The 15,100-nt window shown below is 43.0% G+C and overlaps 1 protein-coding gene across 4 annotated transcripts in view; it reads right to left on the bottom strand.

Annotated features, from left to right (window-relative positions):
- The window catches only part of LOC142156541 (uncharacterized), a 122,725-nt gene that overhangs the window by 74,114 nt on the left and 33,511 nt on the right, over positions 1–15,100 (bottom strand). For 2 of the 4 annotated variants that reach the window (XM_075211122.1, XM_075211121.1), the window contains exons 1-2: positions 12,092–12,166; positions 84–156 (exon numbers count right to left, since the gene is read on the bottom strand). In XM_075211122.1, the coding sequence (XP_075067223.1) occupies positions 84–156; positions 12,092–12,162 (144 nt within the window). In that variant the 5' untranslated portion in view covers positions 12,163–12,166. Of the gene's footprint in view, positions 1–83; positions 157–12,091; positions 12,167–15,100 lie in introns of those variants that run through there. The other 2 variants (XM_075211123.1, XM_075211124.1) reach the window with 1 other exon arrangement.

Genomic DNA, 15,100 nt, shown 5'->3' with positions numbered 1-15,100 from the left:
TTGTAATACATACTATAAAGTCTTTATAGGAAGCCGCAAGTGATATTACAAGTGCTTTCTAGTGACTAAAAAATGTTACTTACCAGAGTACTGGTAGTGGTACAACCTCCAAATACGAATGCAATATTGCCTACAACTGTTAAGCCATGTCCGTACCTATATTTTAGATAATGAGAGATTCAAGCAAACAAAATATTTAACTTTTGATTGTACATATAGAAACAATTATTTAATTGCATATGTAAAATAAACACTAATACATTGCTACAATAAAATATATTTGTTGAATTTGTAAAAACAATGTTTAGATTTAACTAGAGCCACACACACAAAGCATCAGTGTATTGAGGTTAGAAGTATGTAATTAACACCTTTTCACATTGTACTTAATTTCTATGGACTGTTTACACTGCAGCCATTCAATTATATAGTATATACAAAGGAACAATGCAGTGACATTTCTAGTTAATCCCAATTAATACTTATACTAATAACATACATTCTTCTTCCAAACACCTAGGGCAGATTTATCAAAGGACGAAAAGCCTTCCCGGTTTTACATGGGAAAGCATATTTAATGAGTACTGCAGTGGTAATGTGTTCTGTTCACACCTCCAGTAACTTGTATATTATATCTCCCATAGCCACATTAAAACCACCTGCCTAATATTGGGTAGATCCCCCTTGTGCCGCTAAACAGTTCTGACCCATCAAGGCATGGGCTTCAAAAGACCTCAGAAGGTGTCCTGTGGTATCTGGCACCAAAATGTTAGAAGCAGGTCCTGTGGTATTTGGCATCAAGAAGTTAGCAGTCAGGGCCTCCATAACTCTGTTTCTTTTTCCAGCACATCCCACAGATGCTCGATCGGATTGAGATCTGGGGAATCTGGTGGGCAAGTCGACACCTTGAACTCTTTGTCATGTTCCTCACACCATTCCTGAACAATTTTTGCAGTGTGACAGGGCGCATTATCCTGCTGAAAGAGGCCACTGCCATGAGGGATTACCATTGCCATGAATGGGTGTACTTGGTCTGCTTTTTGTGCTGGACAGGAATCAGCATGGGCACTCTGACTGGTCTGTGACTATGCAGCCCCATGGTCTATTTATAGTATTAGGGGATTTTCCCACGCTGTCATGGGAAAATCCAACGAAACCCCTAATATTATAAATAGACCTTGCGCATGAACTAAGTTCATTGTGTATCGGAGCTTCTACAGTGTATAAACTGTTTGCGGCATCTCTCATTGTTTTGTTTTTTTTGTAAACAAGCATGTTCCGGATGGGATCTTACAAATATGGGGTCCTTCTAGTTGAAGATAAGAAGACTTCAATCAACAAGGGGGCCCTCCTGGTCAGAAGAAATTTGCCAATAATGGACTTTGGGAATTACAAATTTATTTTGGACTTGGTCAAGCAGGACTTTTGGACACAAATTTATTTTGGATTTGGTCAAGCTGGACTATTGGATACAAATATTTTTGGGACTTGGTTTACAGACATTTTAGTATTAAAAGCTGCTGACGACAGATGAAAACATCAGTGGTGAGTATTTTGGGGATTTGTTATTATTAATAAAAGTATGTGGTATAAATGAGGGTGTTTTGTGTCTTTATTGTGGTTTTATTATTTGTATTAAATGTATGTGGCTATAAACGGGGTATGGTGGTTTATTTAACATTTTCTTTTGTGGAACTACAGTTCCCAGCCAGCCGTGGGTGTCATGGCATGTTGGCACTTGTGGTTCTCCAAGTGCCAGCATGCCCTGGCTGCCATGGGTATGCTGGTGGTTGTAGTTATACAATTATCAGCATGCCCACACTGTTTATGGCACCCTGGCTGGCTGGGACTTGTAGTTCTTTCAGCACTGGACTGGTTGTCCCTAGAGGGGGGGCACGCTTGTTTTTTTTGGGGAATCCAGCCCAGCGCTGAACAACCTGGGGTTGGTTGTCATTATGGCAGGGGACCCCTGCTGCGTGTCCCCCTGCTATTGTGCCACCCACCCGGGCTGGTTTTCCTAGTGCTGCTTAAGTGAAAATCGGGGAGACCCAACACAATTTTTTTCCCCAATTTTCACGTAACCACCAGTAGGCTGACAGCACTAGGGTTAATAGTGGCTGGACGGGGGAACACCACGCTTTTTTTAACTTTTATCTATTTTTACACTTTTGACAGCAGCCGGGACCTCTGGCTGTATAGGCAGACAGTGTAACAGTGATGTGTTTACTGAACACGCTGCTAGAATGCAGGAGAGTTTGGTTAATCACAGCTTCATACATTTCAGACTTGTATAGCTAGAGTGGCAAACAGTCGGGAGTTTGAACTCTATCGATTTTGAAAAATTCGCTTTTGACAGAAACACATATCTGGCGATTTTACATGAAATCTCAGGTTCATACATCTGCGAGTGTAAACTGTTCAGATAAAATCGCTGATTTTGCAAAATCGCACCTTGATACATTTACCCCCTGGGCAGACTTCCTTTTAAAGGCAAGGTGGGAGTGTCACCTGTCCATCAAGCTAAGGCTGTGGGAGGAATTTCAACTATATAAACCCGTACTGTGCATTTGTGCATGGCAACTTATACCAGCTAGTGACCGGTGACCAGAGAGGGAAACTGGGAACAGTCAGAGTTAGGTTGCCCGCTGTCTTCCTGTCAACATATATGGCATTTATTGTGACGCAAACAATAAAGCACCATTTGTTTCAAGCAATTAGTTGCCTTGGTCCATCATCAGGAGGGTGCCCGTGTCACTAATATATATATATATATATATATATATATATATATATATACACATACACATATATATATGTGTATATATATATATATATATATATATATATTAGGGATGTGCACCGGCGACTTTTGAGGTCTCGTGTTTTGTGTTTTGGATCCGGATTTTCGTTATTTTTGAGGTTCGGATTTGTCTCGCAAAACACTTGACGAAAGGTCTCGGTTCGGATTTAAGGTATTGGATTCGGATTTTTTTTGAAAAAAACATAAAAAGTTTAAAAATCAAGTTTTTGGGCTTATTTTCACTCCTAGGCTATTATTAACCTCAATAACATTCAATAACAAGCATTTCCACTAATTTACAGTGTATTCTGAACACCTCACAATATAGTTATTAGTCCAAAACGTTGCAACAAGGTATCTTTCTGGACTGCGTAGAGGAGTGGGTCACCACAATATATATTAAAAACCCTGAACTTTTATGATTCGCACCAATAATTGTACCTGGACTGCGTAGAGGAGTGGGTCACCACAATATATTAAAAACCCTGAACTTTTATGAATCGCACCAATAAATGTACCTGGACTGCGTAGAGGAGTGGGTCACCACAATATCTTAAAAACCCTGAACTTTTATGAATCGCACGAATAAATGTACCTGGACTGCGTAGAGGAGTGGGTCACCACAATATCTTAAAAACCCTGAACTTTTATGAATCGCACCAATAAATGTACCTGGACTGCGTAGAGGAGTGGGTCACCACAATATCTTAAAAACCCTGAACTTTTATGAATCGCACCAATAAATGTACCTGGACTGCGTAGAGGAGTGGGTCACCACAATATATTAAAAACCCTGAACTTTTATGAATCGCACCAATAAATGTACCTGGACTGCGTAGAGGAGTGGGTCACCACAATATCTTAAAAACCCTGAACTTTTATGAATCGCACCAATAAATGTACCTGGACTGCGTAGAGGAGTGGGTCACCACAATATATATAATAAGAAAACCATCAACTTGTTTGATTCGCACCAATAAATGTACCTGGACTGCGTAGAGGAGTGGGTCACCACAATATCTTAAAAACCCTGAACTTTTATGAATCGCACCAATAAATGTACCTGGACTGCGTAGAGGAGTGGGTCACCACAATATCTTAAAAACCCTGAACTTTTATGAATCGCACCAATAAATGTACCTGGACTGCGTAGAGGAGTGGGTCACCACAATATATTAAAAACCCTGAACTTTTATGAATCGCACCAATAAATGTACCTGGACTGCGTAGAGGAGTGGGTCACCACAATATCTTAAAAACCCTGAACTTTTATGAATCGCACCAATAAATGTACCTGGACTGCGTAGAGGAGTGGGTCACCACAATATATTAAAAACCCTGAACTTTTATGAATCGCACCAATAAATGTACCTGGACTGCGTAGAGGAGTGGGTCACCACAATATCTTAAAAACCCTGAACTTTTATGAATCGCACCAATAAATGTACCTGGACTGCGTAGAGGAGTGGGCACTGGGCACCACAATAAAATATATAAAAAACCTTCAACAGGTCTGCATTACACTACACATACGGCTGCTCCTCCATCCTCTCCATCATATACATGTTGGAGTTTTAGCGTGTGACAACCTCTTGTTTTTGATAATGTCAGTGCATTTTGAATATTTTTCAATTTGCCCCACACCACTGAATGTACTTTATCTATGATACGCATCTATCTATCTTGACTGCGTAGTGTGGTGGCCCCGGTACACAATTTGGTACCGGGGCCACAATAAAATAAATACACCCTCCACGTGTCAGAATTCCACCAAACAAGTATCTGGACTGCGTAGTGGGGTGGCCCCGGTACCCAACTTGATACCGGGGCCACAATAAAATAAATACACCCTCCACGTGTCAGAATTCCACCAAACAAGTATCTGGACTGCGTAGTGGGGTGGCCCCGGTACCCAACTTGATACCGGGGCCACAATAAAATAAATACACCCTCCACGTGTCAGAATTCCACCAAACAAGTATCTGGACTGCGTAGTGGGGTGGCCCCGGTACCCAACTTGATACCGGGGCCACAATAAAATAAATACACCCTCCACGTGTCAGAATTCCACCAAACAAGTATCTGGACTGCGTAGTGGGGTGGCCCCGGTACCCAACTTGATACCGGGGCCACAATACCTCCTCCAAACATGCTACAGACAATTCGTCATTGAGATCCCATTAAGTATGTTAAAGACAGACAGGGTCCAAGTGTTATTAGTTGACTTTGTAAAGAAAAAAACTGTCCCTGTTGCACATAGTCGTGCAATGAAGACTGACTTTTTCATTTAAAGGCACGATCTTTCAAGTGTAGTGTTTGTAAGTCTAAGTCATATTATACTTTTGGTAAAATTGTTTTTTTTTGTTCCTCTTTATGTTAATTAATTAGTAATAGAATTAAAGTAGGAAATAGAATTAAATAGAATTAAAGTAGGAAATAGAGTGGTATAGAGTTGTAGTGTGGTATAGATAGAGTGGTCCACACAATATAATAATAAAACCCTCAACTGGTCTGAATTCCACCAAACAAGTATCTTGACTGCGTAGTGTGGTGGCCCCGGTACACAATTTGGTACCGAGGCCACAATATAATTTAAAAACCCTCCACGTGTCGGAATTCCACCAAACAAGTATCTGGACTGCATAGTGGGGTGGCCCCGGTACCCAATTTGATACCGGGGCCACAATACCTCCTCAAAACATGCTCCAGACAATTCGTCATTGACAGACCCCAGACAGACAGGGTCGTAGTGTTATTGTTTGACTTTGTAAACCCAAAAAAATGTCCCTGTTGCACTTGCACATAGTCGTGCAATGAAGACTGACTTTTTCATTTAAAGGCACGATCTTTAAAGTGTCAGAAAGAGAGAGAAGACACAGGAGAGGAGAGTTGTAGCTGGGGACCTGGGGTGGAAGCTCCCAGGCTCCCCCAGCATTGCCTGGAAGTCTGAGCGTGGTGACTGAGCCAGGGCAAGGAATGTGTGCCCTGGATGAGGGGGAGAACTCCATGCCACTATAGTGAACCCAAGAGAGAGGGGGACACTGCACATGGAAGAGGCCCTGGAGTGAGGGCTGCTACAAGAGGCATGGTAGCTGTAGTGTCAGATCCTGAGGCTGAGAGTACACAGAGTGACGTGTCAGAGCACAGGAGACATTATCCCCGCAGAGGAGGGATGAGCTGCAGTTGAGAGGTCTGCTGTTGAAATAGGACATGCACACTTTAACAAACCAATCATTTCAGCGACAGGGCCTACCAAACAACTTTGACTGAAATGATTGGTTTGTTTGGGCCCCCACACCAAAAAAGCTATTCATCTCTCCCTGTACAGACTAAACAGGCTCTACTGAGGCAAGATGTCGTCCTCATCCTCAACCTCTGATTCCTCTCCCCCTACAGTGTGTACTTCCTCCTCATCACACATTATCAATTCGTCCCCGCTGGACTCCACAACCACAGGTCCCTCTGTAGTATCTGGAGGGCAGTGCTGTACTTCATTGAGGAATTGATTATTCATTTTTATAAACATCATTTTTTCAACGTTGTGAGGAAGCAACCTCCTTCGCCGCTCACTGACCAGGTTCCCCGCTGCACTAAAAACTCTTTCCGAGTACACACTGGAGGGGGGACAACTCAGGTAAAATAGAGCCAGTTTGTACAGGGGCTTCCAAACTGCCTTTTTTTCCTGCCAGTAACAATATGGACTGTCTGACATGTCTACTTGGATGGTGTCAGCAAAGTAATCATCCACAATTTTTTCTATTGTGACAGCATCCAATGCAGCGAGAGTAGACATGTCTGCAATGGTTGGCAGGTCCTTCAGTCCGGACCAGATGTTATCAGCATCCCCGCCAGTGCCTCTTTTGGGAAAACTGAGCTTTTTCCTCGCAGCCATAGATGTGGAAGAAAATGAGGGTGGAGCTGTTGGCATGTCACGGTCCTCTTCAGAGGACAATCTCCTGACCAGCAGGTCTTTGCACCGCTGTAGATTTGTGTCCGCCGGAAACAGAGACACAACATACGCTTTAAAACGAGGATCGAGCACGGTGGCCAGAATGTATTCCTCTGACTTTAAAAGAGTGACCACCCTCGGATCCTGGCAAAGCGTACGAAGGGCTACATCCACAAGAGCTACATGCTTGCTGTAATCGCAATGGCTTACCAGCTCCTCCCTCACTTTCTCCAGCTGCTTCTGCAACAGCCTGATCAGGGGAATGACCTGACTCAAGCTGGCAGTGTCGGAACTGACTTCTCGTGTGGCAAGTTCAAATGGCTGCAGAACCTTGCACAACACGGAAATCAGTCTCCACTGCGCTTGACTCAGGCGCATCCCCACTCCTTTGCCTATGTCGTAGGTGGCTGTGTAGGCCTGAATGGCCTTTTGCTGCTCCTCCATCCTCTGCAGCATATAGAGGGTGGAGTTCCAGCGCGTCACAACCTCTTGTTTGAGGTGATGGCAGGGCAGGTTCAAGCTTTTTTGATGTGCCTCTAGTCTGCGGTAGGCACTGGCTGAATGCCGAAAGTGTCCAGCAATTTTGCGGGCCACCGCAAGCATCTCCTGCACACCCCTGTCACTCTTGAGGTAATGCTGCACCACCAAATTAATGGTGTGGGCAAAACATGGGACGTGCTGGAAATTGCCCATATTTAATGCCCGCACAATGTTACTGGCATTGTCTGACACCACAAATCCCCATGAGAGTCTAAGTGGGGTAAGCCACTGGGAGATAATTTCCCTCATTTTCTCTAATATGTTGGCAGCGTTGTGCCTCTTATTAAAGCCTGTAATGCACAATGTTGCCTGCCTTTGCATGAGCAGCCATTTTGTAGATGCTGCTACTGATGCAGCTGTTGCTGTTGCTGCGGAAGGGGATGCATCTACCCAGTGGGCTGTCACAGTCATATAGTCCTTCGTTTGCCCAGAACCACTTGTCCACATGTCCGTGGTTAAGTGGACAGTGGGTACAACCGCATTTTTAAGAGCACTGAGGACACTTGATCGTACTTCTCTGTACATTTTTGGTATCGCCTGCCTAGTGAAGTGGAATCTCGAGGGGATTTGGTACCGGGGACACAATACCTCCATCAACCCTCTAAATCCCACTCCACTGATGGCGGACACCGGGCGCACGTCTAACACCAACATTGCAGTTACAGCCGCAGTTATACGCTTTGCAATAGGGTGACTACTATCGTATTTGGTGGTCATGGCAAACGACTGTTGGACGGTCAATTGTTTGGTGAAAGACTTAGCGGTCTTACGACTTCCCCTCTGGGAAGATGACCGACTAACAGCAGCAACAGCAGCAGTGGCAGTAGTAGGCGTACCGCTGCAGGATTCCTCGGATGAATCCCGTATTGAGGAGGACTCAGTCTGGCTGGTGACTTGGGCTGCAGGACTGAATCTGATGGAGATTGTGGAGGAAGTTGACGAGGAGGGTGTTGCTGGTGTGTATCCAACTGGACCACGGGATTTAGGTGTCCCTGTACCGATGAGGGTCCTAGCCCCAGTTCCTGAACTAACCACTGAACTATGAAGGTTATTCAGGTGACGTATAAGGGAGGATGTTCCTAGGTGGGCAAGATCCTTACCCCTGCTTATTTGAGCTTTACATAAGCTACACATTGCCATACATTGGTTGTCTGGATTTGGATAAAAATAACTCCAGACCGAAGAGGTGCATTTTTTGGTCTTCTGACCAGGCATGACGATGGGCTTTTTCATCCCATGGACATCAGCTGTTTCCCCCCCTGGTGCCTCATTTACAATAACCACATCACCATCCTCATCATCAAGTTCCTCCACAGCGCCAGCTACATCATCAATAGCCTCCTCCCGAGCCACCTCTTCCCGTACAGTGATGGGAAGGTCAGGCTTGACAACCACCAACACCCTTGGACTCGCCTTGGGGATTTGTGATAATTTCTCTTTAGAAGGCAGAGTTGTTTGCTGTTTTGTTGCTGACAGCATAACTCTCTTCAATTTTTTGTAGGGGGGGGGAGGAGGAGGAGGGCTAAGATCCGTGGGTGAAGCTGAACCACTAGTCATGAACACGGGCCAGGGCCTAAGCCGTTCCTTGCCACTCCGTGTCGTAAATGGCATATTGGCAACTTTACGTTTCTCCTCAGATGATTTTAAGTTTCTCTTTTTGCTACTTTTTCTTAACTTGGGCTTTTTGGATTTTACATGCCCGGTACTACGAGATTGGGCATCGGGCTTGGAAGACGACGTTGATGGCATTTCATCGTCTATGTCATGACTAGTGGCAGCAGCTTCAGCATTAGGAGGAAGTGGGTCTTGATCTTTCCCTACTTTATCCTCCAAATTTTTGGTCTCCATTATATGTAGCACAAGATACTGCAGAATGTGTGAACTTGGTAATATTGCAGTACCAATGGACTTATAATGCTGGATTGGTTTTGCAAATTTGGTTATAATTATTATATATTTTTTTTTTTTTTTAATTTTTTATTTTTTTTTACTTTTTTTTTATTTTTTACAAACTTGGGAATAATGGGGAAATAACTATGCCCTTAGAAGCACAGAGCACAGGACACAGCACCACTGGACTGAACAGGACACGGCACAGGACCCAGCAGCACTACGGAACTCAGCAGGACAGAGCACAGGACACAGCACCACTGGACTGATACTGCAGAATGTGTAAACTTTGTAATATTGCAGTACCACTGGACTTTTACTGCTGAATGTGTGAACTTGGTAATATTGCAGTACCAATGGACTTATAATGCTGGATTGGTTTTGCAAATTTGGTTATAATTATTATATATTTTTTTTTTTTTTAAATTTTTTATTTTTTTTTACTTTTTTTTTATTTTTTACAAACTTGGGAATAATGGGGAAATAACTATGCCCTTAGAAGCACAGAGCACAGGACACAGCACCACTGGACTGAACAGGACACGGCACAGGACCCAGCAGCACTACGGAACTCAGCAGGACAGAGCACAGGACACAGCACCACTGGACTGATACTGCAGAATGTGTAAACTTTGTAATATTGCAGTACCACTGGACTTTTACTGCTGAATGTGTGAACTTGGTAATATTGCAGTACCAATGGACTTATAATGCTGGATTGGTTTTGCAAATTTGGTTATAATTATTATATATTTTTTTTTTTTTTAAATTTTTTATTTTTTTTTACTTTTTTTTTATTTTTTACAAACTTGGGAATAATGGGGAAATAACTATGCCCTTAGAAGCACAGAGCACAGGACACAGCACCACTGGACTGAACAGGACACGGCACAGGACCCAGCAGCACTACGGAACTCAGCAGGACAGAGCACAGGACACAGCACCACTGGACTGATACTGCAGAATGTGTAAACTTTGTAATATTGCAGTACCACTGGACTTTTACTGCTGAATGTGTGAACTTGGTAATATTGCAGTACCAATGGGCTTATACTGCAGGATTGGTTGTGAAAATTTTGTGGTAATTAAAAAATATTAAAGTAGTTTTTGGTATTTTATAAAAAAAAATTTTTTTTATTTTTTTAAACACAGGGGAATATTGGGGAAATAACTATGCCCTTAGAAGCACAGAGCACAGGACACAGCACCACTGGACTGAACAGGACACAGCACAGGACCCAGCAGCACCACTGACCTCAGAAGGACAGAGCACAGCACACAGCACCACTGGACTGATACTGCAGAACACAGCACAGCACAGCACAGCACAGCACAGCACAGCACAGCACAGCACAGCACAGCACAGCACAGCACTAAACAGCACAGCACTAAACAGCACAGAACTAAACAGCACAGAACTAAACAGCACAGAACTAAACAGCACAGAACTAAACAGCACAGAGGACCACCTAACACACCCTCCCTCTACCCTGATCAATGCCCGAGTGAAGATGGCGGCGACTAGCGGGGAATTTATAGGATCCGAGTATCGCGAGATCCGACAACGGGATTATGAGTCAGAGCCTCAGTTTCACTTTTGAATTTGGCGCCAATACCCGGATCTGTCTCGGATCCGACTCGGATCCGCAACGTTCGGGTGGGCTCGGATTTCAGAAATCCGAGCGCGCTCATCCCTAATATATATATATATATATATATATATATATATATATACATACAGACATACATGCATATATATATATATATATATATATACATACATACATTCATGCATCTATATATATATATATATATATATATATATATGTATATGTGTATATATACACACACACACACATATATACTGGATATATAGTTTTAACACTGGAATTAAAAGCTCACACCGATCTTACACTTTCAGATCTCTGTACAGGCTCAGAAGAACAAAGTGGGGGCTCCAGAGAGATTATTAATCCTTATCTCTTTTCATATTTTTCCTCAGTGATTAAATCATGTAAAATTTCAATAAGTAATATTTTACCACTGCAATAAGGGTTCTTTAATAAATAAGCCCCTTACATCATTAAATATGTAACTTGTTCTTATAAATATATTCTATTAAAGTGATGTTCTTTGTAGAAGGCCTGTATAGAGAATATTAAGGGATAATTCAACCCGAAAATCATTTTTGTAACTACCAGCCTTCCTCTTGCAAACTAGAGACCTCACTCCATGCTCCCAGTGTTGGAAATCCAGGAGAAATCAAATCCAAACAGCACTATATTACTTTCTGACACACGGTCTGATTGGACAGAGCCACACAGTCAGCATCTATTATAGAGATTAGCACAGTGCTGTTCGTACTGCAACTTCTCATGGTTGTTTCATAGAAAAAGAAGCAATGGTTACAAAACTGACATGGGTGAGTTCATCCAAATTGCTAGGTTTCTGAGAAAAGGAAAACCACACTTCTGGTAGTTAAGGGGAGGGAGGGTTATACGTAAAAAGCAAAAAAACAGGGGATCAAGGCAAACAAATTGATATCATAGTTAATATACTTGCCTACTCTCCTGGAATTTCCGGGAGGCTCCCAAATTTCGGGGAGTCCTCCAGGACTCCCGGAAGAGTAAGCAAACCTCCCGGATCCTGAAAAAGGACGAAATTCTACCCCTGTCACATGATCTCCCGGAGGACAGAGTCACAAGTATGAGTTAGTACCATAAATCGGAAACAAATATGCATATTCACTAATGAAAATAAATGAATGACCCGCACGTCCCTTGCACTGGTACTGATTTCATGATTTAAAAAAAATTAGCAGCATCTCTCCCTCCCTAACAAAAATCTCCAGTGTGCTATATAGCCTTGCCTGGATTTCTCTATAACCAAGAGAACATGACCACATGGTGTACCTCTGACAACCAGCAACCCGGCTGGTCAGCGCAGTTCTGGTGCTTATGGGAAGGGTTGCACACAATTGCATGCACTCCCCCCACCTCGCAGAAGCTACCAGCTCCAAGAGGAAGAGTGCTGAGGCTCCTCCTGCATCCGTGTGCTGTGGGATTGCATTTGATCGTCTTTATATCAGTTCTGCTTTTGCTGCTATGACTACTATGTATGTGGTTTCTTTCAGTGTCAACTGGCCAAACAGATTCTGTATTTATTTCCTGTTTGTCTCTAAGGAAAGTAGATTACAAATTTCACTGTTCTGTCAGTCAGAAATAAATATACAAATGACGACATGGTGCTGTCTCAAACAGATAAGGGAAAGAGTGTATTTAAAATAATTCTGAAGTCTGTAGGTGTGGGGAGTGCTGTAATAGGTGCTTATGTGCTATGGTCCACCAAAGTCCAGGAGGTGCAAGAAAAGCCCCTGCACTATTTTATTCCCTCCAAAGCACTTGAGGTGCCCAAAACACATAAGAGCTGTCTGTAATTAGCTTAGCTTTAGCTTTAGTAGGAAGAACCTTTGGTCATAGAAGCAGTCTTATTTTATTGCCGCATCTGTATTTATAGGGCTTGACAACCCATTGGAAAACATATACTTTAGAATACAACATTAATAGTTTAATGAGGTAAAATTGAGAAATCCTAATTATGGGAAGTTTCCCACTAATTTGACATGTTTATTGTTTTTCAGCAAATCAACATTTTAGGAAATATTATTGAGGAATGTCACTTTTACTTGCCAACTTCGAAAAATAATTTCAGTAAGATTGCATAAGTAACATCTTGGTGCGGCGATGAAAGGGGTACATTTCCCTATGTCCAAGGAAGTGTCTAGCTCCACCCATGGGCGTATCACCGCCCAACGCCATGTCCAGCACCACCAGCTATAATCTATAGTACTGTGCACATCATGGGCCTGATTCTTTAACGAAAGTAAAGCAAAAAAAAAGATGAGTAACTCGGAACCTTGGCAAAACCATGTTGCATTGGAGGGGGAGGTAAATTTAATACGTGATGGCAGATTTATAGTTGGGATAAGCCATGTCCTAGATCAACTTTAAAATTCAGTGTAAGCATAAAGCTATCAAGTATCTGTGAGCTACATGAAAAAACAGCCAGTACTTGTCTTATGTGCAAAATAATAAATTAATTTGCATCCCTTGCTTTTGTAACATGGTTTTGTCCAGGAGTAAACTCATTTTTTTTGCCTTACTTTCCTTAATGAATCAGGCCCCATGTCGCCAGAGTGGGTTTGTAAATGGGTGGTTGTCAGAATTCCTAGTATGAACTCCAGAGAGATTGCTGATATAAAAAAAAGTGTCTTTATTAGGTAGAGATTGGTGCAGAAAACAGCAACACAGTTTAAGGCAGCAAATACAACAGCAGGACTGGCAATAAAGCTGAACTGAGTTATTCAAGAAGTAACAAATGGTAAACAAATGGAGGACTTTCTAAGAGGCACTGGATTGATTTGTGGGTGTCAGGATAGAGGACGATCGAAAGCCAGGAGAGCCACAAAGGTACCAGGGAATGGGATGGAGCGTAGTCGAGAACGGAGGCTGGGTCTGGGTCAGGTGATAAACAACAAAGCCAAGGAACAAGTGGGGGCAAATACCTGGAAGTCAGACGGGAACAGGATACTCTGGAGAATAAGCAGCAGCAGCAGCAGCCAGCAAAGACCACGATGAACTGCTACAGATTGCTGGGAGAGGCAGTCTTATGAAGACAGTGAACAGGTGTGGGTGCTGATTAAGAAGGGAGGCTGACTCTTGCTAGTGGGGTGCTATGTACAACGGTAGGACAGCAGCACCTCTGGTGGTAGGAAGGTACTGCAAGCCAGATTCAAATAAAGGCAAAGTTTAAGCATAGTTCTTAGTAGACAGGAGCTGCAGGAGGCAAGCTGCATCCTCATGGAAGATCATGACAGTGGTATGCCTTCAAAGGCTATATAGTGTAGGGAAGGGAAGATCAGAAGTTGGATTAAGTTGGTGATCAGGTCTTCACGTACACACGTGTATGTGTATGCCATAAGTTACAGGAGGCACAGTGTGGAGCTGGAGATAATTGAATTATCCAAGGGTGAATTGAAAACTTAAAGTGACCCTGGAATATATTCTGAAAGTCGCCTCACGTTATAGGCGTGGCCAAATTGTCAGAGGAAGGGTCAAATTGGCATGGGGCGCCATCACTCTGCTGGTGTGGATGCTGCCACACCACTGGAATGGGCGTGTAGATCATGCACAGGTTATGACTATCAATATAGACAGTGCTAGGTCACCATTCAATCCCTTCCCCTTCAAATACACTGACAATGCAGCGTGAAACCTATTCAAAGGCAGAGCAGCTGGCATCTATGCAATACAATAAGCCTTTCAGTGACCTCTGCACCATACAGAGAGCCTTCCAGTAGCACCTGCACAATGCAGAGAGGCTTCCAGTGAACTTTATACAATACAGAGAGCCTTCCAATGAGCCCTTCATAATACAGAGAGCTTTCCAGTACCCTTGCACAACACAGAGAGCCTGCTAGTGACCTTAACACAATACAAAGAGCCTTCCAACGACCCCTGCACAATGCAAAGAGCATTCCAGAGACACTTGCACAATACAGAGAGATAGTAAATTATACGGATATAAAACACTGATATTTTTACATGTGTGAGTTGCTGTGGTGATAGGGCAGTAATATTTTTTTATATGAAAATAACAATATAGTCATGGTGTATGCTGGGAGAGCAATCAGAATTCATACTGGGAGTAATAGTGCAACAATGGTGGATGCTGTGAATGGTAGTGCAGGTGGGAGTTTTGGGGGCGGGGCTAGTGAATGGCATCATTTGGCCAGGATGAAGTGCGATTTGCATCCTAAACCCCACCCCTCTCCACTTTACTACTTAGGTGGTTAGAAACCGGGAGGTTAACCTTCTCTTGCGGTAGTCCGGGAGGGCTCCCAGAAATTCGAGAGTCTCCCG

Source organism: Mixophyes fleayi, chromosome 1 (assembly GCF_038048845.1).
Source record: "Mixophyes fleayi isolate aMixFle1 chromosome 1, aMixFle1.hap1, whole genome shotgun sequence".
Classification (NCBI taxonomy): domain Eukaryota; kingdom Metazoa; phylum Chordata; class Amphibia; order Anura; family Limnodynastidae; genus Mixophyes; species Mixophyes fleayi.
The sequence above is the reverse complement of the archived record's forward strand: the minus strand, read 5'-3'. Positions and strand labels throughout refer to the sequence as shown.